This window comes from Brachyhypopomus gauderio, unplaced genomic scaffold (assembly GCF_052324685.1).
Source record: "Brachyhypopomus gauderio isolate BG-103 unplaced genomic scaffold, BGAUD_0.2 sc76, whole genome shotgun sequence".
Classification (NCBI taxonomy): Eukaryota; Metazoa; Chordata; class Actinopteri; order Gymnotiformes; family Hypopomidae; genus Brachyhypopomus; species Brachyhypopomus gauderio.
Genome location: NW_027506897.1, coordinates 63,435 through 90,000, shown reverse-complemented (window position 1 = coordinate 90,000; position 26,566 = coordinate 63,435). Strand labels below are relative to the sequence as shown.

The window sequence follows — 26,566 nt, the reverse complement described above, 5'->3', positions numbered from 1 at the left end:
ATCATGGCCAACGTGCGATCCCTCCGGAACAAAGTCGACATACTCCATGCCAAATGCAGGATGGAAAGGTCCTACCGGGAAGCCGGTATTCTAGCCCTGACGGAGACCTGGTTGAACGAGACCATTCCGGACACCAAGGTACAGCTTGACAACTTCAACATCTTTAGGGCGGACCGGACAAGAGACTCGGGAAAGGAGCGTGGTGGAGGGGTCTGCGTATATGTCAACAACAGATGGTGTAACAACATCAAAGTTCATGGCCAGGTATGCACACCTAACCTGGAAATGCTGACACTGTCCATGCGACCCTTCCACCTTCCAAGGGAATTCCCTAACCTGGTCATCAGCTGTGTTTACACCCCACCCCGAGCGAATGTCACAACCGCAGCTGAGCTAATTGCTAGCACCGCTAGCAAAATTCAGGAGAAACCTCCCGATGCGCCGGTGTTTATCATGGGCGACTTCAATAGCTGCAGGCTCGACAGTTTACTAACTTCCTTCCAACAATATGTAAACATTCCAACAAGGAGGAGGAACACCCTGGACCTGTGTTATGGGAATATTACAGACACATATGTCTGCCGGGCTCACCCGCCACTTGGTCTAGGTGATCATAACGTTATCACCAGTGTTGCGAATAACGCCGTTAAAAATAACGGCGTTAGGTAACGGCATCATTTTGTCAGTAACGGGATAATATAATTAATTACTTTTCCTGTCGTTACAACGCCGTTGATGTTACTGGTCATTAAAAGCAGTGCATTACTATATATTGATATACTAACAGTAATGCGAGCAGACCGCTGCCCAGACTAGTGAGGAGTAACAGATCTCGATAGGTCACAGTTCTCGGTGTAACACCTGTTTAACTTAACAAATCAGTAAGCGAATCAGAGCCAGTGTTTTTACACGCGCGCCGAAGCACACCGCGACACGCGACACAAACGGAGAAGAGGCAGAACTGTCGAGGCAGGAGCAAGCCGAAGAAAAATTGGCATTTTCAAGGTGGCGACATTATTTAAGAAAATACTTGAAGTTCCTGAATGTCTACGAGACTGTGTATTTGATTTATTTAATTAAGGATAGAGGTTTTATTGTTAAGTTTACTTCTGTTGTGAACAAACCAGTTGTCTCAGGTTGAGAGAATTTAATTTAATTTAGGGGTGGGCATAGATTAATATTTTTTATCTAGATTAATCTCACTGAAATCTTGAAATTAATCTAGATTAATCTAGATTAATCTATATTAAAATGGCTCATATGCGTGCTATCCAAGTAATGACTAAAAGTCAGTTTTTGAGATAGGGTTTTTTAATACAGAGGGTGCATTAGACCAGGGGCTCATCTCCTGTTTCCAAAATGCATCAATGACTGCTTGAGAAAGCTGTTCTACTTTGATATTTGAAGAAAAACATGCTCAATAAAATGTAGGCTACTTGTGTTCAACGGTTTATTCAGTTAAACATGAATTTGTAAGCCTACATACTGTACATTAACCCCTAGATGCACAAGTGACTGACCCTATACCCTTCCATAAGTGGGTCTAAAAGGACCCGATGAGAATCAATGTGTTTTTGTGCCATTTTTGTCATTTTGGTTAAGAATAATTACTTCTATAATATTTAGTATTATATTTAAGACCACACAATAATGATTTCATGTTTGAAATATCTTTATTTTTCACTTTTTAACATCTTTGAAAAATTAATTTACCAAGAAAAGTAATAGATAAATGTGAACATAGCGAACATCCATTTTGTGTGTGTGTGTGTCTATAACTGTTCAGTCATTGACAGTTCCTCTCTCTTTTTAAGACTCCATGTATATAAGACTCGGGGGCTTATATACATGGAACTAGACAAGGATCAGGTGCAAACAATGATACAGGGGCGTGGTAACTAACAAGGGATTCATCAAAACTAACGAGCAGGGCGGGACAAACGGGCAAGAACACAGACACGAGGGAACCCAGAGTGACAGCTAGAAGAGGGGGCATAGCCGCACGTGACAGAACCCCCCCTCAAAGCGTGCCACTCCGGGGCACGCAAGGGCAGACAGGACAGGGAACCAGACTAGGACAAGACAGGGAACCACGGAACACGGCGAGGGACAGGGACAGCAGACACGGGACGGACCGGAGGAACAGACCAGGGGAAAGCAGGGCACGGAGACCGGGGCATGGCAGGGACAGAGAAACCAGAGACTGGCCAGGAGCTGGGCTGGGGCATGGCGGCACACGGGGCACAGGGAGACCGGACAGGGCAAGGAGCAGGAGCAGGGCTGGACAGTACAGGACTGGGGACAGACACGGGAGTGGGGCCAGGGGACAAGGCAGAGGCAAACACTGAGGTGAAGACAGCATGGACCACAGAGACAGGCACGGGCACAAAGCGGGTCATGACTTGGGGAACAGACATGGGGACGGGGACAGAGACGACACCACCGGAAACAGACATGGGAACAGGAACACAGACCTTGTCAGACACAACCACGGGGACAGGGACCAAAACAAAACCAGGGATGGGACCAGGGGGCAAGGGGAACACGGGCAACGGAACATAGGAGGCACAGGGCGGAGCAGGGGGAACACAAAGTCCATGCCCAACAGGGGGCAGCACAGTCTCAAGGGCAACAGGCGGGGTCCGCTGGCGGGCAGCGGGGACAGGCGGGGTCCGCTGGCGGGCAGCGGGGACAGGCGGGGTCCGCTGGCGGGCAGCGGGGACAGGCGGGGTCCGCTGGCGGGCAGCGGGGACAGGCAGGGTCCGCTGGCGGGCAGCGGGAACAGACGCCGGCAGGCAGGCAGCGGGAACAGGAGCCGGCAGGCAGGCAGCGGGAACAGGAGCCGGCAGGCAGGCAGCGGGAACAGGAGCCGGCGTGGACGACCCCTCCTGGGTCGCGGAGACAGGAACCGGCGTGGACGACCCCTCCTGGGTCGCGGAGACAGGAACCGGCGTGGGTGAGACGCCCTCGGGGGGCGGAACCACCGGGCTGACGTCCTCGGGGGGCGGAACCACCGGGCTGACGTCCTCGGGGGGCAGAACCACCATGCTGACGTCATCAAGGGTCCGAGCCGGCCACTCCTGGTTTGAGTGACCACTACTCCCCCCCAAAAAATTCTTGGGCGTCTCTAGGGGTGAGGCCGGCAGGATTGAAGGAGGGAGGAGCTCCTCAGGGTAGGCAACGACCTCATGCGTTGTGGCAGCGGGGCTCTGAACCGGGGGCGTGGTCTTCCTCCTTCCCCGGTCTGGTCTGCGCCTGGAAGAACATACAGACACAACTGCTTCTCGGTGGCTTTCATTGTGACTCCGCCTCGACGGAGGCATCGGGAGCTCACAATGGCTTTTGAAAGCCAACCGAGAGCCAAGCCAACGCTCGTCTGCACATTCCTTCCGTCTACCCGAATCTCGCGCTACAGGTTGCTCCTCCCTGTAGCGTGTGTCGAGTCGGGCAGACACGTAGCGCTCATCAGGGAGCTCGTCGCTAAAGCCAGAAACCGAAAGTGATTTCGCTTTGTTTTTACAGCGACGAGACTCCCCTGTACCCACAGCGCAAGGGGAATTCCTGTCTCTGGTTTGTTCGCGCTGTAATACCGGAGAGTCGAACCGAATTAAACCAGTCAACATCTCATTACAGCGGTTGAACTTACCAGTCTCGCTCTCTCGCTGTGTCCTTGTTAGGTCGGTTGTTATGCAACGGGGCTCGCGCCCCGGAGCGCGGAGACGGACACAATCGCTGAGAAGAGCGAGATTTATTGCAGGGCATTCCATAATCGTCATCACTAAAACAGGGGGGCAGTCCGAATAACACAGATACACGGGCATAACGAAAACAAGGCAAACACGAGCAAGGCAGGGAAACACAGAGAACACGAACCACAGGCAAAAGACAATCCAAACTGGTACGAAAAACCAACATCCAAAACAACCGACAAGGGAGACTCAGGGGCTTATATACATGGAACTAGACAAGGATCAGGTGCAAACAATGATACAGGGGCGTGTTAACTAACAAGGGATTCATCAAAACTAACGAGCAGGGCGGGACAAACGGGCAAGAACACAGACACGAGGGAACCCAGAGTGACAGCTAGGAGAGGGGGCGTAGCCGCACGTGACATCATGAAAGACACACAGAATATTATTATTACTATTCATGTCATAATATTATGAAGATTATACTTACATGTATCAGCTCTTGCTGTGTAAAATAATCTTCCTGAGGGATGAAACTTCTCAAATAGTATGTGTAGTCCACTTTTGATTTATTTCTGACAGCCACCATTGAAAAAAATCAAAGGTTTCCATTGGATTCCATAGAAAATTCATGCGGGTCATTTTTGACCCACTTATGGAAACTTTGGGTAGTAATACAAAAACTACAATTTCTTAAAATTTATAAAAGGTAAAAAACATGTTTTTTGAGGAATACCTGGAATATGAAAAGATAACAATTTTTCATTGTGAAGATATATCAGGAAAACAACCTTCTCGGGTCATTTTAGACCCAGTTATGCATCTAGGGGTTAAAAGGGGTTGATAACATGTTTATTCAGCTAAACATGATATTTGAAATGTAAGCCAACATTTAGTACATTTAACCTCACGGACGTAATTTGGGGGGGACTTTTTCAAAAGCTGGTCTTGGTCCTCTGCAGTTTTAACGGTTAAATATAAATATTTAAATAGCGACGAATCTAGCGCTAGGACCATGCAGAAAACGACCGCTCCGAGCTCCGCTCCGGTAACACTTTACGTTCCTAAAAATGAATTTTCCATGAAGCAGACCTGGCGACTTCGTGGCTGCATCCATGCAAACACACATACGATTTGTAATTCACAGGTTTGAAAACTCGTTCTCGCCCCTACTGTGCAATTTAGTTAGGAATACAGCCGAGCTAAACTATCAAGTTGAAAGTCATCATAGTTTGCTTACCCATTTTGACCCGGTTCCCAACCCAACTTTAAGAATAGATTAACGGCGATAATTTTTATATCGCCCGATAAGATTATCAAATTAACAACCGCCGTTACCGCTGTTAACGGCCCACCACTAATTAAATTTGATAGATGTGTTACGGAACAGCTCCGGACCCCTCCCTGTGGGTGTGTGTTTACGTCGTCTGCGTCTTGCCGTCTGCGTCAGTGGATTCTCGTGGGTGTGGTTTTTTGTGTGTGTTCATCCGTCCCACCTGTGGATCGTCTCGTAATCACTCGGGGCTCATGTTGTCTGTCTATTTAATGTGCGTTCGCGCAGTGTCTTGTGCTTGTCGTTGTCTGATTCTCCACATTACGTGTATGTGTAGGTGTTTCTGTGTGTGCTGTCTTGCGCTTCTGTTAATAAAGCAGTGACGTTGGCTGCAAAAGCAAGGATCCGTGTCTCGTCCTTCATGCTGCACCCCAGCGTTACAAGATGTAAATGCACTTTATATAGTGTAACTGTTTACTTTTGCTTTTTTTTTTTTTTTTTTTTTATACAAAGATTTGGGATTTTAAAGGATTTTATCCAGCACTGGTCTGTGGACGGGAGAAGCCTGAGATCCACAGCGCCAAACAGTGGTCAGAGGACGCCATTGCAGAGCTGCAAGGCTGCTTTGCATGCACAGACTGGGACATTTTTAAGGGTGATCTGATCTAGAGGAAAAGGTCTCCGTCAATGCCAGGCTACAAGGCGAAGCCCAAAAAGGGGAAGAAGCCCAGCAAGCGGCACCACCGCTCTTCAGCCCCCCCCCCCCCCCCCGCGCCGCAAAGCACCGCCGACTTTGGCGCAGCTCGAGCTGGACCCGGTCTGTGCGTCCCTACTGCGACAGCCAAGGGTGCAGCACGACCCCGAGGTGGCGGAGAAGCTCCGCCAGGAGGCGGTGCGGCTTTGGGAGACGTACCACCCCCCTTCATCCAGGGAGCTTTCACCCCTGCGGGTGAGCTCCTTTGCGCTCGGCGGGGTGGAGAAGATCCCAGAGAACGAGTTCGGGGAGGGGGACTCTGAGGCAGAGGACTCGGACGAGGAGGAGGGCTACCCTCCGTCGGTGGGCGAAGCGTCCACCATGGACTACTGCGGAGAAGTGGACCCGGCTCCCTCGGTCTGCTCCGCCCCCACAGTGGACTATGGGGAAGGCGACGAGGAGGAGGGGCTGGACTACCCTCCCTCCGTTGGCTCTGCTTCTGCAGACGACCTCGGTGAGGGCAAAGGGGACTATCCACCCTCCTTATATACCGCTCCCACCGTCTACTACGGAGAAGGCGGGGAAGACTACCCTCCGTCCGTGTACTCGGGCGTGTCCGAGGGCATGGACAGCGACCCGTATACAGAGGATGAGGGTAGCCCGGTGGCGTCAGAGCGCTCCGTGAAGACCGTGAGGGGGAGAACCAGCCCGGTGGTGAGCGCGTCCCCTGACCCATCCGACAGGAGCGCCATGGACTACTCTCGGGGCGAGAGTCCAGGCTCTCCGATGATCTGGAGCTTGGGCAGTGAGGAGGAAGAGGAGATGGAGGTCAGAGAAGAAGCCCACACTGCCCCCTCCAGAGCGCGGTCGCGGAGCGAGGAGGGAGATCCCTACGGCTCACCAGGCTCGTCCGTCATCCGCGCTGTTCCGGGCGCGTTCACCAGCCGAGCGGTACCCGTGGGCGCTGGTGGGTTCGCAACGAAGGCTGGAGGGGGACTGCCCACCGCCGCTCCGGCGGCTCCGGATCTCTCCCCCCTAATCACCCTTCTTCTGGCGCGTAGTCTGGCGCCTGTTACGTGTGTGTCTGTCCCTGTATTCGGACGGGAGAAGCCTGAGATCCACAGCGCCAAACAGTGGTCAGAGGACGCCATTGCAGAGCTGCAAGGCTGCTTTGCATGCACAGACTGGGACATTTTTAAGGGTGATCTGATCTAGAGGAAAAGGTCTCCGTCATCACAGATTATATAAAATTCTGTGTTGATATGATTATACCAACAAAGACCATCATGTAACGTTCTGCACGGGGCAGAACAGGGAGGCGGACACAAACGCTGAGGAGAGCGAGATTTATTAAGGGAAATTCCATAGACAGAGTCGAAGTGACGGGCATGGGTCATAACGGGTAGGCAGTCAGGACACGAAATACGGACAGACATAGCGAACACAACAAGGAAGACTCACGGAACAGCAGCACTGGGGCGAACAGGCAAAACACAGAGAAAAACAAAAAGACCGACAACTAGACCTGGGAGACACAGGGACTAATATACACAGGACAAACTAGGGACAGGTGATGACAATGACACAGGGGCGTGGTAACAAACAAGGAATCCATCAAAACCAACGAGCAGGGCGGGACAAACAGGCAGGGAACACGGACATGAGGGAACCCAGAGTGACAGCTACGAGAGGGGGCGTTGCCCTACGTGACATAACCCCCCCTCAAAGCGTGCCACTCCGGGGCACGCAAGGGCAGACAGGACAGGGACAGCGGACACAGGACAGACCGGAGGGACAGGACCAGACAAAATAGGACGAGGGACCTGGGACACGGCATGACACGGGACACAGGGAGATATAGGATAGGGCCAGGGCGAGGCACAGGAGCAGGGCTGGACAGGACAGGACCGGGGACAGACACTGGAGCGGGGCCAGGGGACAGGGCAGAGGTAAACACTGAGGCAAACACGGCCTGGACGACGGAGACTGGGACAGGAACGAAGTGGGTCACAATCTGGGGAACAGACACGGGAACCGGGACAGAGAGGACACCACTGGAACCAGACACAGGGACGGGCACAAGGACACGAACAGGCACACACACAGGGACTGGGACCAACACAAAACCAGGGACAGAACATGGGAGCAAGGGGAACATGGGCAAAGAGACAGGGGCACATGGCAGAGCAGGGGGCACAAAGAGTCCAGGCCCAATAGAGGGCAGCACAGTCTCTGGGGACACAGGTGCGGCCGGGCGGCGGGCAGCGGGCACAGGAGCCGGCAGACGGGCAGCGGGCACAGGAGCCGGCAGACGGGCAGCGGGCACAGGAGCCGCCAGACGGGCAGCGGGAACAGGCAGGGTCCGCTGGCGGGCAGCGGGAACAGGAGCCGGCGTGGACGACCTCTCCTGGGTCGCAGGGACAGGAACCGGCATGGACGACCTCTCCTGGGTCGCAGGGACAGGAACCGGCACGGACTGCCTACGGGCAGCGGGGACAGGAACCGGCACGGACTGCCTACGGGCAGCGGGGACAGGAACCTGGGGTGAGGAGATGCGCTCGGGGGGCGTGTACGCCAAGCCGACGTCCTCGGGGGGCAGAGCCGCCATACTGACGTCATCGGGGGGCGGGACCACCATACTGACGTCATCGGGGGACGGGACCGCCATACTGACGTCATCGGGGGGGCGGGACCGCCATACTGACGTCATTGGGGGGCGGGACCGCCATACTGACGTCATCGGGGGGCGGGACCGCCAAGCCGACGTGGCTTGTACTCCCCCCCAAAAAATACTTGGGGGTGTCGTGATGTGTAGCTGGCGGGATCAGCGGCGGTAGGTCCTCCTCCTCAGGGTCCTGGGTGAGCCTGGAAGAATACACAGACACAGAAGCCCCTCGGTGGCTCTCTCTGCGACGGCTCCGCCTCCTCTGAGGCGTCGGGAGCTCGCAGAAGCCATCGAGAGCCAGGGTTAAGCAAACGCCAGTCTGTGCACTCAATCCGTCTGCCCGCGACTTGTACTACAGGTTTCTCCTCCCTATAGTGATCAAGCCGGGCAGACACGTAGCGCTCAACAGGAGACTTCCGTGTTCCCACAGCGCCAGGGGAATTTCTGTCTCTGGTTCGTTCACGCTGCGATATCGGAGAGTTGAACTGGACCGAACCAGCCAACATCTCATCACAGCGATTAAACTCACCAGAGTCTCGCTCCCTCGCTGTGTCCTTGTAAGGTCGGTCTTTATGTAACGTTCTGCACGGGGCAGAACAGGGAGGCGGACACAAACGCTGAGGAGAGCGAGATTTATTAAGGGAAATTCCACAGACAGAGTCGAAGTGACGGGCATGGGTCATAACGGGTAGGCAGTCAGGACACGAAATACGGACAGACATAGCGAACACAACAAGGAAGACTCACGGAACAGCAGCACTGGGGCGAACAGGCAAAACACAGAGAAAAACAAAAAGACCGACAACTAGACCTGGGAGACACAGGGACTAATATACACAGGACTAAACTAGGGACACGTGATGACAATGACACAGGGGCGTGGTAACAAACAAGGAATCCATCAAAACCAACGAGCAGGGCGGGACAAACAGGCAGGGAACACGGACATGAGGGAACCCAGAGTGACAGCTACGAGAGGGGGCGTTGCCCTACGTGACACATCAGGAGATTTCCAAACTCCAAACCCTGGATCACCAAACACATCAAACTCAGAATGAGAGAAAAACGGGTGGCTTTTCTAAGGCAAGACTGGACTACACTCAAAGACATTAACCGGGAAATAAAAAATGACATTACTAAGGCTAAACTTAAATATAAAGATAAATTGGAACAGGAATTCAGCACCATGAACACAAAACAGGCCTTTGAAAAAATAAAGATACTCACAGGACAGAAGAACAAGCACAAATTAGACGCAATTTCAGACCCCAAGGCATTTGCCAGGGACCTAAACACCTTCTACTCCGGGTTCGACACAGTAGATCACTCAGACACATGCACGAATCTACTGGAGGCTATTCCCACCCAGGAGCCAGCCGAGCAGGTCCCTTTCACAGCTGAGGATGTTCGCCAGCAGCTGAGGAGATGTAAGCCTGGTAAGGCTCCGGGGCCGGATGGCATCAGTGCCCGAGTGCTTAAAGACTGTGCAGCTAAGCTTTCCCCCATCATCCACTCACTCTTCTCCGAATCATACAGCACTGCTACGGTACCAGTTCTGTGGAAAACATCTACCATCATCCCAATACCCAAGAAACCCCGCCCTTCCGAATTCAATCATTACCGGCCAGGCGCACTTACCTCAATAATCATGAAATGTTTGGAAAAACTAATCCTTAGAACTCTCCTTCCAGTTGTCAGCACACATCTGGACCAACATCAGTTTGCCTACAAGGTTAAGAGGGGGACGGAGGATGCTGTGGCATGTCTCCTCCACTCCCTCCTGCAACACCTAGAAACACCCGGCAACTATACCAGACTTCTGTTCATTGATTTCAGTTCTGCCTTTAATACAATTCAGCGTCACCTGATGATTAACAAACTTCACCAGCTGCACATCTCTCCAGCCCTCATTCACTGGATTCACAATTTCCTCAGTGACCGACCACAATCCGTCAGAATAGGTACAGTCTCTTCATCACTCACCACTATCAACACCGGTGCCCCACAGGGGTGTGTCCTAAGCCCATTCCTTTTTACTCTGTACACCAATGACCGTGTAAGCCCCACACATATCACCACATATTTCAAATATTCTGACGACACCGTTATACTTGCACTCCTCAATGACAATAACTCTATCTCAGCATACCAAGACTCCATTTCTCATCTCACAAACTGGTGCACAAACAACTATCTCCAGCTCAACATCAGTAAAACCAAAGAATTAGTAATTACCAACCCCAGATCACAAACACACACTATTCATAATCCCATTTGTATAGACAGTGAAACCGTAGAAATGGTAGACTGTTTCAAATACCTTGGACTCACCCTGGACAATAAACTCAGTTTTGAACAACATATCATGGTGATCCATAAAAGCAGCCAACAAAGACTTACAGCTATTTGCAAGCTTAAAGCTCTTTCTGTTGCCCCCTGTCACTTACTTCTCCTGTACAAGAGCATAGTCCAACCCATCCTCCTATACTGTCTACCCTGCTTTTTAAACATGTTAACTATTACCAATAGGAACAAACTTATACGCATCACTCACACTGCATCCAAGATAATAGGCCTACCCACCCCCAACTTACCAGACCAGAACAGCAAATCCACCAGAAACAGAGCACATATGATTGCACATGACCCCAGCCATCCCCTCAACCGCCACTTCATTCTGCTCCCATCAGGGTGTAGATACAGGGCTTTGGCGTGGAAACGGGCACGGTTTGGGAAAAGTTTTGTGCCCTCCGCGATAGCTGCTCTGAATGTAAGCACACGGCGGGCTGTGGAACGCTTCCCCGTGTCCTCTGTGACATCTGCTGGACTGCCTATGTGATCTGCTCTGTCTGACGTGTATGTGTTTATATATATGTATTTATGTTTGGTGGGGAGAGGGGAGGGTATGTGTTAAGTATACCTATGTGATCTGCTCTGTCTGACGTGTATGTGTTTATATATATGTAATTATGTTTGGTGGGGTGAGGGGAGGGGAGGGTATGTGTTAAGTATACCTATGTGATCTGGGGGGTGTTCCAAGAAGCGGGTTAAGCGAGAAAACCCGGGTAAGTTAACTCAGAGTTCACGGAAACTCGAGGTTTTCCGTTCCAGAAACCGAGCTCAGAGAGAACCTGAGTCAGTTACTATAGCAACTTATGCTCTGAAGCTAACCTGCTCGCTGGCAGGTTAACTTGGACCTGACCCAGAGTTACAAACACGTCATCATGACGTGTCCTTTCCTCGAAGATCATGTGGATATTGAAACTCAGTTTATTCGCCGAGCTCTTCGTCGGGAACGCCTTATAAAACCCCGAATAGACATAGGCCTACTATCATTTTCGGATTATTTTTTTAATGAACGTTATCGTTTTCAGCACAATCCATTACTTACATCAATAACTTTATTATTATAATAACATTTCAAATATTACACATCGCGGATCAGCCCTAAATTCTCTCCAGATTGTTACATATCGGTCTTCGTTTTTTGCTAGTGGAAGTTTTCTTTATATTGTAGGAGATGCGGAATCTGTCAGCAAAGCTACTGTATGTCGGTCTGTCCGAAAACTATGTCTGGCATTAAAAGGACTAGTGCCCAGTTTTGTGGTGTTTCCTGGGCTTAAGCCAGTTATGGACATCAAAGAGGAATTCCACAGCATCACTGGTTTGTCTTTAATTCACAAGGACAATAAAGAAATTAAGCAAAGGAGAAGCAGTATATAACAAACTTCATTCCATTTACATTTTAAGGATTTCCTAGAGTGATTGGCTGTATTGATGGAACCTACATATGCTACCTATTCCAGCACCATTAGAACATGAAAATTCATCCATAGCATTAATGTACAGGTACTAACCTTTATAATCCTTAATGAATAATGTACTTATCTTTAATGGTAACAAAAATAACGTAGCTATTGTAACTGACTGTTCTTCCCATCAAGATCATATGTGATGCTTCCCACCTCGTCACAAATGTTGAAGCCAGATGGCCAGGATCCGTGTATGATTCCACACTGTACAACAAATCTGAACAGAGTAGGCCTGCTGTAGTTTTGCTAGTTGTTCACATGCAGTGTAATAGTTAAATCTTTGCAAACCCTAGTGTGATTATAGGACATGACGGCCTCCTTCATGGAGACAGAGGGTATCCCTGCCTGTCCTATAGGCCTACCTTATGACTCCCTATTCAGATCCTGCACCTGGACCACAGTCCCGCTACAATCAGGCCCACAGCAAAACCAGGGCAAGAATTTAAATGACCCTAGGAATCCTCGAGGCCAGGTTCCAGTGCCTGAAGGGGCTCAGAGTAACCCCTGATAGGGCGTGCCACATAATAATGGCATATGTGGTATTACACAACATTGCAACCATCCAGGAAGAGTGACAGCCTACCATCTCTGACATGCCCACAGACGAGGAACCTTACATGCATGTGGGTGACAACAGAGATGGTGGAGTTGTCAGAGACTCCATCTGCAATCACTGCTTTCCACATTAAATCATGCACCACCACCCACCCCACCATCCACCCTGTAACCTTTTAATATACATTACAGTCAAATTCACTGTTATGTTTCATTATTTCATTTTTCCTGTAAATAAATATATTTTATAATATATTTTAAGAATAAGATATAGCTATGTACAGCCATACCACTTTGTACAATATTCTACTTCATTTTTATCTGATGCCATGTGTGTTTCACACCACTCAGATTAGACCTGGAATTAGTAAGTGTTCAATAAAAAAATATTTAAAAACTCAATACAGTATTATAAAGGTGGAGAAAATAATAATATAATCGCACCCTTCTGCTAAATATAAAAATATCATTTTCACTCACGCATTAACTCTGTTGGCAATTTTTTGACATGCTGACTGCCTTTCTCTAGCAGCTACCACAGTATTACATTTACGTTTAATAATATCTAAATATTCTGCATACGCAGTCATTAATACTTCAAGCTACAGTGGTGTGAAATACGATGTTCGGCTGATTTTCGCGTTTAAGTCCATGATAAATCTTATTTATCTGCGTTCCATTAAGAATGCCTTTCATAGTTACGCGTGAACGCGCTTGTGTCTGGGTCAACCTACTCAGAGTTGAACGACCCTGATTACTTTAACTCCGATCCGCCGTTTTGGAACCGAAAACTCTGAGTATGTCAGATCGGGGTAAGACAACTCCGAGTTCAGGGTTAAGTTTAGAGTTTGTTAACCCCGCTTCTTGGAATACCCCCCTGCTCTGTCTAACGTGTATGTGTTTATATATATGTAGCCTATTTATGTTTGGTGGGGTGAGGGGAGGGTATGTGTTAAGTATACCTATGTGATCTGCTCTGTCTAACGTGTATGTGTTTATATATGTATTTATGTTTGGTGGGGTGTAGAGAGGGGAGGGTATGTGTTAAGTACACCTATGTGATCTGCTCTGTCTGACGTGTATGTGTTTATATATATGTATTTATGTTTGGTGGGGAGGGTATGTGTTAAGTATACCTATGTGATCTGCTCTGTCTGACGTGTATGTGTTTATATATATGTATTTATGTTTGGTGTAGAGAGGGGGGGTTATGTGTTAAGTATACCTATGTGATGTGCTCTGTCTGACGTGTATGTGTTTATATATATGTATTTATGTTTGGTGGGGTGAGGGGAGGGTGTGTGTTAAGTACACCTATGTGATCTGCTCTGTCTAACGTGTATGTGTTTATATATGTATTTATGTTTGGTGGGGAGGGTGTGTGTTAAGTATACCTATGTGATGTGCTCTGTCTGACGTGTATGTGTTTATATATATATGTATTTATGTTTGGAGGGGAGGGTATGTGTTAAGTATACCTATGTGATCTGCTCTGTCTGACGTGTATGTGTTTATATATATGTATTTATGTTTGGTGTAGAGAGGGGAGGGTATGTGTTAAGTATACCTATGTGATCTGCTCTGTCTGACAAACAAATTTCCCCTGTGGACAATCAATCAATCAGACAGACAGACAGACAGACTGACTGACTATCCATCTATCTATCTATTTATCTTTTGTTTTATGTTCTCCAAGTTCATTGTGATGTTATGGAGCTGTGGAGGTGGAATAAGTGGAATTATTATCACAATATGAAAGTGAACCAGTAACTCTGTGTGTGTGTGTGTGTGTGTGTGTGTGTGTGTGTGTGTGTGTGTGTGTAGGTGTGTGTGTGTGTGTGTGTGTGTGTGTGTGTGTGCACGCGCACGTGAGCTTGTGCGTGTGAGGCAAGTTGTGTGTGTGGGAGTGAGAGAGATGTTTGTGTTCACGTGTGTGTTGATGTGTAAGTGTGAGTTTTTCTCCTTCTCTCTACAGTCTGACTGACTGCAGTATTAGAGAGGAAGGCTGTGCTGCTCTTTGTTCAGCTCTGAGGTCAAACCCCTCATCACACCTGAGAGAGCTGAATCTGAAATACAATTATCCAGGAGACTCAGGAATGAAGCAGCTCTCTGCTCTACTGGAGGATCCACACTGTACACTGGAGAAACTAGAGTGAGTTACTGACACTTTATACACACACACACACACGCACTCCACACGCACGCACACACACGCATGCACACACACACGCACTCAACACGCACGCTCTCAACACACACGCACTCAACACACAAATACACACACGCGCACTCAACACACAAGCGCGCGCACACACAAGCGCGCGCACACACACAAGCGCGCGCACACACACAAGCGCACATACACACAAGCGCGCACACACACACACACACGTCCTGTAACTGCTGCCATATGATTGTTAAGTTCCGTAAAATGGTTCAGAAAAAATAAAATGAATGTTTTTATACTTTTGTTTTATGTTCTCCAAGTTCATTGTGATGTTATGGAGCTGTGGAGGTGGAATAAGTATAATTATCACATTATGAAAGTGAACCAGTAACTCTGTGGGTGTGTGTGTGTGTGCTTGCGCATGTGAGCTTGTGCGTGTGAGGCAAGGTGTGTGTGTGGTAGTGAGAGAGATGTTTGTGTTCACGTGTGTGTTGATGTGTAAGTGTGAGTTTTTCTCCTTCTCTCTACAGTCTGTCTTACTGCAGTATTAGAGAGGAAGGCTGTGCTGCTCTGTGTTCAGCTCTGAGGTCAAACCCCTCATCACACCTGAGAGAGCTGAATCTGAACTACAATTATCCAGGAAACTCAGGAGTGAAGCAGTTCTCTGCTCTACTGGAGGATCCACACTGTACACTGGAGAAACTACAGTGAGTTACTGACTTACTGACTCTTCATACACACACACACACACAGGATCCACACTGTACACTGGAGACCCTACAATGAGTGTTTACACTGATTGAGTTTGTGTATAGAGTGTGATGAGTGTGTGTTCATGTCTGATTCTGTCCTATTCTCTGTCTTACAGTATCTTACCACTTCAGTGGAGACACTGAAGTTGATCTGACCTGATCTGAGTCTCTCATGGGGCAGTCATGGCCTGGTGGTAGGGAACTGATCTTGTGACCGGAGGGTCGTGGGTTTGATTCCCAGACCTGAGGCCATGACTGAGGTGCCCTTGAGCAAGGCACCTAACCCCAACTGCTCCCCGGGCGCCGGGCTAGGGCTGCCCACCACTCTGGGCATGTGTGCACCACAGCCCCCTAGTAATCACTGCTGTGTGTTAACTGCACAGATGGGTTAAATACGGAGGACAAATTTCGATTGCTGTGTAAAAAAATCACAATTGACAAAATATGGCACTTTATACAGTGAAGAGGACAACCACACACACATACATACACACACACATACGTGATTGTGATGATATTTTTATACTTTTGTTTTATGTTCTCCAAGTTCATAACCATCAACACTGTGAGAGGTGGAATAAGTGGAATTATCACAATATGAAAGTGAACCAGGAACTGTGTGTGTGTGTGAAGATAATGTTGTGTATTTTACTCCAATCTTTATAAAATGTAGTCTGAAGGTAATAAATGTATATGAATTAAACATGTAAAGCCCAGTGTAGACCATAATTTAACCTTTAATACAGGTATTGACATCAGTTCATCCATACATGCTTTATCATTTCAATGTTTCTTTTGTCCAGAAATCACCAGATGAAAATCACTGTGCATGTAGGTATGTTTTTAGACTCATGCACCTACATTTTGTTACTACTGTAACAAACAGGGCTTGGCAGGTGGGACGCATATGCAGCTTTTAAGAGGTTTTAATACAATTGTCCAACACAAAAACAACACAACTCATACAAAGACCAAAGATAACAATAAAACTAACACTAAAGAAGCAAGAACCACAAAAGTCATAGAGACAAACCAAATACTCACAGATTACACTATACAGCTTAACAACATTCAACTCACAAGTTACAATAACCCAAAACCACAGAGACCAAACAGAGGACTTAAATACATCAACTAAACAAGGGACACAACAAGACACACCTGAAAGTGATAACGAGGGGCAGAGAACACGGCAGGGGTGTGAAAACAGAGACAACTAGGAAATGTCAAAATAAAAGACACTCAAAACACACAGAGAACAAAACAAAAGACAAGACTGACAGGGGGGAGGCAGGACCACATGACACCTGCATCATTACATTATTATGAATGAATGTGTGTGTAGATAACTGTACATGTAGGTATGTTTTTAGACTCCTGCATCATTACATTATTATGAATGAATGTGTGTGTGTGTGTGTGTGTAGATAACTGTACATGTAGGTATGTTTTTAGACTCCTACATCATTAGATTATTATGAATGAATGTGTGTGTAGATAACTGTACATGTAGGTATGTTTTTAGACACCTACATCATTACATTATTATGAATGAATGTGTGTGTAGATAACTGTACATGTAGGTATGTTTTTAGACTCCTGCATCATTAGATTATTATGAATGAGTGTGTGTGTGTGTGTGTGTGTGTGTGTTTGTAGATAACTGTACATGTAGGTGTGTTTTTAGACTCCTACATCATTAGATAATTATGAATGAATGTGTGTGTGTGTGTGTGTGTGTGTGTGTGTAGATAACTGTACATGTAGGTGTGTTTTTAGACTCCTACATCATTAGATTATTATGAATGAATGTGTGTGTGTGTGTGTGTGTGTGTGTGTGTGTGTAGATAACTGTACATGTAGGTGTGTTTTTAGACTCCTACATCATTAAATTATTATGGTCCTTCTTTAATTTAATCACGTGACCTACAACAGGGAAAACATTTACAAATAAAAAGTTCTGAAGGTGTTGATGTGAAACGCTGCTGTAAATTATGTAGAACAGGGATGGGCAACTGGCCGCACACGGCCCTCGTCCTCACTCAGTGCGGCCCGCAAATACATCAATAATAATTTAATAATTAAAAGAAAAAAAACCGATAGAGCAGGACTTTTTTGTTCTTGTCACGTAGGGCTACGCCCCCCTCTCCCGTGTCGGTGTTGTTCCCTGCCCGGTTATCCCGCCCTGCGTGTCTGTTGTCCTGGTTTCCCTCTGTCTGCCACGCCCGTGTCGTCATTGTGTTCAGTTGTGTCTAGTTTAGTCCTGTGTACTTGTATCTCTGTGTTTCGCCCGTTGTCTGTTATTTGTGGTTTGTTCGGTTTTGTGGATTATCTGTCATCGCTGTTCTGGTATTTTCCGTCTCCGATGTGTTTCTCTGTTGTGAATGGCTCTCCAGTTACGACTCCTGCCTGTCCTGTTGACCACTTGGACGGCTCTCCCGTTTTGACCCGTGTACAAACGACTTCGCCTAATTCCCCTTGTTAAATCTCGCTCTTCTCAGCGTTTGTGTCCGCCTCCTCGCTCCGCAGCGCGCTACGCATTACAGTTCTTTGATATGAAGGAGTTCAAATTCCTTTCTGCACTTTTTTATTAAGCAACTGTTTTGTCTTTGTTGCTTATTAAGGACATGTTAATGCATTTATATGCAGAAAATAGATGTATGTTGGTGCAATAAACATACAGATCTGAATTCATTTAAAATGTGTTCTTATTGAGAATAATTTGTAGTGTACTGCTGCCATCTAGTGGTCAAAGGGGGCACAGCGCTCCGTTTGCTCTGGGCTGTTGGGCAACAGGTGTTTGTTTGGGAACTTGAACAAGAGTGAAAGAAATGTGTCCTAAATAAAGTACTGAACTACGTATTTCTAATGGTTACAGATGTCAGTTATGCTGTTTATGAAATAAACAAACTGTCTCACTTGTCCTTATTGTTCACCCAAAGGTACAAAGTGAACTTCATTTCACAGGTGTAGAAAAAGGCCCCTATAGCGCAGGGGTGCCCACAGTTTTCAGCTTGCGAGCTACTTATAAGATGACCAAGTCAGAAAGATCTACCGGGGTGGCGGTGAGAGGTTGTAAAAGCTGTCACTCAAAGTCACTACCCTCTTCTGACCAATAAAAAACACTCAAATCAAAGCAGAACCGCTGCAGCTTTGTAATAAGAGGACAAATCAGCTTTCAAAACGCTTCGGTGACGCTTAGGGGGCAGATTTGTCGGAGCGTCTCATCCAGGAAGTTGATTAGGCACAATTTTGCAGTGAGGTGAGCAAGCTTTTTAAGATATTTAACCACAACGGATCTACGATGTTAAGGTCTTAAATTACAGCCTTATTGGTATACGATTTTTAGGTGACAAAACATTAAGACATCTCACATCATAAATATGTATTTTAAACGGATATGTTGGGAGACCCCCCCGCGAGGTGCACTTTTGTCACCAACTTCAAAGCCAGATATCTCGCGATCGGCTGCATGTAGACGTCTAAAACTCGGTAGGCATGTAGATGGGATAGGAAATGTTTAATGTTTAAACATGTTAATGTTTAATATGTTTTATAAGGCCATAAAGGAGCTGGGCCCGCCGACGGTCTCACTAGAGGGCGCTAACCTGCCCGGGCACATTCAATCTGCAGGTTCTCTTGAGATTTTTAAATCTTCTTTAAAAACACATTTATTCTCCATGGCTTTTAATTATAGTTAAATAGACGTTTTGCTGATAACTCTGATTTGTTTTATATTTTATTTTATTTATTCTAATTTGTTTTATTTATTTGTAGTTTTATTTATTATATTTTCTATGTCATTGCACTGCTTCTGTTTATTGATTATAATTGTTTGGAACTGTGACATTATCAGACCTACTTTTATTCCCAATGCAGCTTCTCATCCTGTACAGCACTTTGGTCAACCTCGGTTGTTTGAAATGTGCTCTATAAATAAAGTTTGAGTTGAGTTGAGTAGTGATTGACCGATATAATCGGATTAATCTGTCAGATTTTTGGCATTTCTTAGATAATCAGCATTGGCCAATATATGAGCCCAAGAGTCCGATATTTACACAATGCACACAGGCAATGCTGTGGGCAGCTCCGTCATTCTGAACCCTTGTGTCCATTTTGCCACTTACAGGCAGACATCAGTGAAAGCACAGGGACAGGAGTACAAGCTGCTAGGAGTACAAACTACTGCTGCTATTTTATTTTTTAATGAATGTTCATTCTCAAAAATATAGTGATGCTGCTATCTGCTTGTGTATGTTAAGTGCACTGAAATTTTGTATTTTATTTAGTTTTTGTCTTTTTTTTAATTGAAGTGAACTGCAAAAAGAGCAAAGAGCAGACTGTGCTAAATAAATTAGTGTTAGTTTATTAGTGTTATTTAGTGTTTATTTAACACTAATTTAATTAGTAAATTAGTGTTGCCACCTGTCCCGGTTTTCCCAGGACTGTCCCGGTTTTCACATGCCTGTCCCTGTTTTCCCGGGCTGTCCCGGTTTGTCCCGGTTTTCCTTCTTTTTAATATTCGGTCCCGGCAAAAAAACTAGGTTAGTTCAAACCACGATTCAGACTGTTTCTGCACACTTTAAATCTGTCTTTTTTTCTCGCTGTGTCCATTTTAAACCCCTTTGGTAACATTTTACGTTCGCCACCCCCGGTCAACAAATTACACTCACCACCCTGTGTCAGTGTGACAGTGTCCTTGTTTTTTGTCAGACCTAGGTGGCAACCCTAATTGTTCTTTAGTAGTCATTTTTATTATAGTATTTTATTAGTTTTCAAATTAAAAAATGAAAATATCGGCTTTACATATCGGCCATTGGCCACTACTGCCATCCAAATATCGGCATCGGCCATCAAAAACCCATATCAGTCAATCACTAGTTCTATCTCTACACACACACACACACACACACACACACACACACACACATCCACATCACTGCATGTTTGTCCTGAATACACAGTGTCTGTGTTTGTGTTCATGTGTATGTTGATCTGTAAGTGTGAGGAGTTTTTCTCCTTCTCTCTACAGTCTGTCTTACTGTATCTGTGTGTTCATGTCTTACAGTATCTGACCACTTCAGTGGAGACACCGAAGTTGTTTTGATCTGATCTGCGTCTCATATAGAGGACGACCACACACCCATACGTGATCATACACGAGTCTCCATGGTTGTGTGTGTTAGTGTGAGTGTGTCATTATGCAGTAGACTGTGTGTCTTCACACATCCAGACACCAGGACACACACACACACACACACACACACACACACACCTACACGCACGGAATAAAATGCTCCAAGACAAAGAGGGAACTGCCTGATTCATTGTTCATGTGTGGTGTTGGTGCTGTTGTGGTGGAAAATTTTTCCTTGATAAAAAACGTTTTCCTTGATGCTATGCTTTATCAGTATATGTTAAACATTATAGTCACATGACAGATGTATAAGCTAGAGCTTTTTACCTATATATGTGTGTTAATCATGTAAGTAGGGCACTAAGGTCATTCAGTGTCTGGTGTGGTTCAGTAGGCCTTAGAATTGTACTGTTTTCCCTGGACGTCCTCTGTCCATTCCTGGAATTCAATGTTTCTAAACTGACCTCACTGGAGACACCAGCTGGTCTCCTAGTCTCAACATGGAAGTGGCCACGTCGGCTCTCAGACCATCATGAGATCACCAAGCGTGGATGAGGCATGAGGGGAGGGGCCAATATACATTTGACCAATCATGTGTGATTCATGTCAAATTTATCCAGTCATATTCATTTAATCACCTTATGAACACCTTGTGTGCTTATGGATTGAAGTATATGAGATGAGAGTTCCCAGGGGGGAATTATCTCTCTGTGGCAGACGCCTTGTGTGTTTGTAACAGGGGTCTCTGAAATTAATCCTTACTTGTTTAATAAATTCATTTTACTTTATTAACCAACTGCTTCTGACTATTATTGTGCTCACCATTTTGGGTTTACAGAATTTCAACCACACTGTGGGTTCCTGGAGGACAGGAGGGGAGACACCTGCATCAGCAACGATGCTCTAGTGTGTTTCAGATGAACCTCATTGACAATTATGTTTATGTAAGAATTTAAATGTGTGTGTCTTTATAGCAGGGGCATATACATGGGGAGGGGGGAGTTTGGGATTAAAAGAATGAGGTAAATATACTGTTATTCAGTTGATTGCTCAATCAAGTCAAGTCAAATTTATTTATATAGCACTTTTTACAACATGTCACAAAGCAGCTTTACAATCGTATGGGTCCAGACCCCTAATGAGCAAGCCAAAGGCGACAGTGACAAGGAAAAACTCCCTATGATGGTGGGGAATAGGAAGAAACCTTGGGAGGACCAAGACTCAAAAGGGAACTCATCCTCCATTGGGCGACCCGTTAGCACAAGTCCGTATTTGTGGACAAAAGGTGGTTCTACAGTTATAGTTAAGGTTCTTGTTCCCTGGCCAAGTAGTCACAGTCCCTTCAGTGCAGATGGTGAGCCTCAGGTAGGAGCATCAGCACGTCCTCTTGCGGCAATGACACATCCAACCCCGGCATCAGTACATCCACCGGCAAACCAGACCATCTCCCAGGAGCTTGTAGGTGCTTGCATGCAATTGTCTTAGTTAGAAGCATGCAAAAAGATAGACAATACAGACTGAGTGTGTGGACATCAATTTAAACCACCATTGATTTAAACGTACATAGCTCACGTGCCAGTGATTAGCATATGGCTCCGGCAGACTAATCTATAGCAGCATAACTAAAGGGAGGGGTTCAGAGGTGACCACAGGCATGAGGGCTCACTGAGACATTGCTTTCCAGTCAAGTCATTGTCACAACTAGAGTGATGTCATCAGGCATGAAAATCTGTCACCTTTCGGGGAAATTCACCGTTTTGAAGTTGAAAAGAGTGACCTACGTGAATCGTGTAGATCCGATGAGTTTTTTGTTTGGGGGGCGGGGGGGGGGGGGGGGTCTGGGGGGTCGGGAGATTATATTTTAATTATCATATTGACTTAATTAGCAAACAGAGCACTTCCGAAATTGGCTATTTCAATGACTGGCCAGCAGTTTCCGCCCAGAACCTTCATAGAGGCCAAATAGCGTTTCAATCATACCAACGTTCTTCATGTTATTCATTTACTGCTAAGCGGGACGAGAAGCAGGACCTAGTGCTACACCGCGGACAGAAGAGCGTACATTTACCACTACATTTACCACATCGTACATTTACCACTACATTTACCACATCATACATTTACCAGATCGTACATTTTTAATTGGGTGGATTTAATTGGGTTATTAATGGTTTCAATCATTTTCATATTTTGCGGTAAAACAAAGTTACTGCCGTTCGCTACAGCATTGAACACTGTCAGATCTAACCACAAGCTCTTGTGATAATAGGCCCATTTATCTACCTATTTAAGTTCGCGTCAACCCCGTGTAGTTAACGGTGACATAAAATAAGAAACAAGATTTTTTTCTAGTGTGTCTGTAGTTGTAACTGGTGAATCCAGTGACGTGTGAGGATCACATTCGCACCAGGGCTGAAAAGGTTGAAGATGAAGTTGTAAACTCTTGTCGTTTGAGTCTACCCTGTGCTTTAGCTCATGTTACATTTACATTTACATTTATGGCATTTGGCAGACGCCCTTATCCAGTGCGACTTACATTTTTATCTCATTTTTATACAAGTGAGCAATTGAGGGTTAAGGGCCTTGCTCAGGGGCACCTCAGTCATGGCCTCAGGTCTGGGAATCGAACCCATGACCCTCCGGTCACAAGACCAGTTCCCTAACCACTAAGCCATGACTGCATGTTAGAAAATAAAAACACGTAAACCTGGTATTTTTACAATAATTTTCGCCGCTGATGTATGTATTGGTTCATTAAGACGTAATGGTTTTGACTGAGCCATCCGGAATGGCGAAAGCGGTTTCCATTGAATCCATTGACATGACAGTCAAAAAAATTTTTTTAATGGATTTTACTATATTTTACGGAGCCCGTAAGGTGACATCATGTAAAAAATAAATAAATAACGTGTGGCCACGACATATTAACGCGTGGGAACGAGATACTAACGTCGCCTTTCACACGCGGCAACAAAGTTTATTTTTTCACAGCAAAGGAAGCAGATCCCAGGGATGTTCGCGAACTGACTGCCCAAGGAAGGTAAACCTGGCTTTATATAAAGTAATACTTAATTATCTTGTTCGCACGTGTTAGTAAGTCGTTCGCATGCGTTAGTAAGTCGTGGCCACGCGTTATTATATTTTTTACATGACGTCACCTTACAAGCTCCGTAATATTTGGCATCACCTGTCGCTGTATCCCCGTACACCAGCAGCCACCCCCACCCCCTCGCAGTATGCCCATGACGTCACATACCCCGCCCCCCGGTCTTCTCACCTTTTTAACCCCTGACCCATTTTCATGCCTGTGTCATGACACAGCTGGATGACAGCATCAACATAGATTACCAGAAATCTCAAAGTCTAAGCCCCACACCTTACAAGGGGAATATTAACTGAAGGCTTGATTAAATAGGTGAGTCTTAAGTCTAGATAAAAAAATTGGAACTTTGTCAGAATCTCAGATTGGAGCTGGAAGGCTATTCCATAATTGAGGGGCTTTAAATGAGAAAGCTCTGCCTCTGGCTGTAGTCTTACAAATTTTTGTAACTAGGAGAAATCCAGCATTTTGGGAGCGCAAAGGGTGAGATGGGTTGTAGTAAGCAACGAATCAATGAATGTGAGTTGTAGTAGTAAAACAAATGATTTGTTCTAATTTGTTTTACTACTACAAATCACATCCATTAAGCAACCGAAGAACAGTTTATGTACCTTAAATTCACCAAACTGTAGTTAACAAGAATTTACTTTCCTCTGTAGGAAGCATTCTGGCGCCCTCCTCTGGCGAATTTGGAGATCGTCCTATGAGAGCGAGAGCACCCAGGGGCCTCCCCATCAGCGCCCGCCCTGTCCCCAGTGGAGGGGAGCACACGTAGTGGTGGGGGGGTTGAGAACTAGTAGTTACCCACCGCCCGAGGATGGAGAGAACGGAGGGCCACGAGACACACGCACGCCGCTTCAGCCCCGGGTAGGACCGGGCGCCGTGCGGTACTGTGGCAGGGACACAGAAGTAGGAAAACCCCACGCACGCTGACAGAGGGAGAGGGCTGTGAGACCCATACTCACACACCGTGTGTGGGGAAACCGACCTCACACCTACGAGCGGCAGGTGCCGAGTTTTTTTAAACACTTCACACGGGCCAGAGGGAACTGAGGAGGTGCGCACGGTGGTGGAGGAGAGCAGGCAGGTGGGGTGGTGGTGGAGGAGAGCATGCAGGTGGGGTGGTGGTGGAGGAGAGCAGGCAGGTGGGGTGGTGGTGGAGGAGAGCAGGCAGGCGGGGTGGTGGTGGAGGAGAGCAGGCAGGTGGGGTGGTGGTGGAGGAGAGCAGGCAGGCGGGGTGGTGGTGGAGGAGAGCAGGCAGGCGGGGTGGTGGTGGAGGAGAGCAGGCAGGTGGGGTGGTGGTGGAGGAGAGCAGGCAGGCGGGGTGGTGGTGGAGGAGAGCAGGCAGGTGGGGTGGTGGTGGAGGAGAGCAGGCAGGCGGGGTGGTGGTGGAGGAGAGCAGGCAGGCGGGGTGGTGGTGGAGGAGAGCAGGCAGGCGGGGTGGTGGTGGAGGAGAGCAGGCAGGCGGGGTGGTGGTGGAGGAGAGCAGGCAGGCGGGGTGGTGGTGGAGGAGAGCAGGCAGGCGGGGTGGTGGTGGAGGAGAGCAGGCAGGCGGGGTGGTGGTGGAGGAGAGCAGGCAGGCGGGGTGGTGGTGGAGGAGAGCAGGCAGGCGGGGTGGTGGTGGAGGAGAGCAGGCAGGCGGGGTGGTGGTGGAGGAGAGCAGGCAGGCGGGGTGTCTACACAGCTCATCCATCCTTCGGGAGCAAAGGCGCAGCTACAAAACTCTTTTCCCAGAGGCTCGCGGAGACGCAGAGACAGGGAGGAGGTGCCGTGCTGCGCTACCCGTTAAATGGACACTGATGCTTCAGAGCGTCCTTCATGTGTTCAAATCAAAGGTTCATTATTTACTCTAAACACTGCTCATATCCTATATGGCCCCTGGGCCTTTGAATATCTTCATGAGATTCAAGATATTTGACATTAGGGAACTTCATTTGCTTAATTTTACATATTCACAAAAGCGCTTCGCTTTCGTGGGTTTTTATTAGATATTAATGGGGAAAAAAATTTGCGGGTCTTCACTTTTTCGCCGGTTGTCTGCAGAATTCGATCGTTGGAGAAAATATATATTTTATGATTTTTTTACATGATAAAATCCCAAAATGTTAAAAAATATATTATAAGTATTAATACACACAGGACACACTCTATGCAGGGTAAAGGTGGTGTTTAATAGGGCAAAAGTCACCCACGCATCTCACCATTACTGTCCAGGTAACTCAGAGTAGACACAGCAGACCGGAGGCTATACTACAACTAGCTCGCAGTCCCACACGCAGGATACACAACAAGAGCGCACATGCGCAGTGGTACCGTACATGTAAAACCACTGTTACAATCTTTGTTATCATTGCTAAACTCTGAGGCAGCTGTTCCATATATGAAATAGAACAACACCTGTGATAATTGTTTTATACAAAGATGCACATTATGAGTAGGATATAAATGCTGTGTGTTCAACACTGTTATAAAGGGCACAGACTGTCATAAACCTGTTCACACTTACACCTTAAATCCCTTCAGTTACGAGGTAGCGCTGTCAATCATATCAGGAAGAACAATGGATCCTCCACTAAACACACACTGAATGGATGCAGTAATCAATGGTGTGATGTATGTGTGCATCAATAAAAGGATGAATGGATGTATATATGGATGCAAACGTACATACTTGATAAATAACGCATTCTTCATGATGCATTTGATATTTATCTGGCCC

General features: G+C 46.8%; 1 protein-coding gene across 11 annotated transcripts in view; it reads left to right on the top strand.

Moving 5' to 3' along the window:
* The window catches only part of LOC143491504 (NACHT, LRR and PYD domains-containing protein 3-like), a 91,591-nt gene that overhangs the window by 31,773 nt on the left and 33,252 nt on the right, over positions 1 to 26,566 (top strand). For 4 of the 11 annotated variants that reach the window (XM_076990578.1, XM_076990577.1, XM_076990572.1 and 1 more), the window contains 3 exons: positions 14,667 to 14,843; positions 15,389 to 15,565; positions 15,727 to 16,321. The exons of 1 other annotated variant lie outside the window; for it this stretch is intronic. In XM_076990578.1, coding sequence (XP_076846693.1) covers positions 14,667 to 14,843; positions 15,389 to 15,565; positions 15,727 to 15,754 — 382 coding nt within the window. In that variant the 3' untranslated portion in view covers positions 15,755 to 16,321. 6 more of the 11 variants (XR_013125215.1, XM_076990582.1, XM_076990574.1 and 3 more) reach the window with 6 other exon arrangements.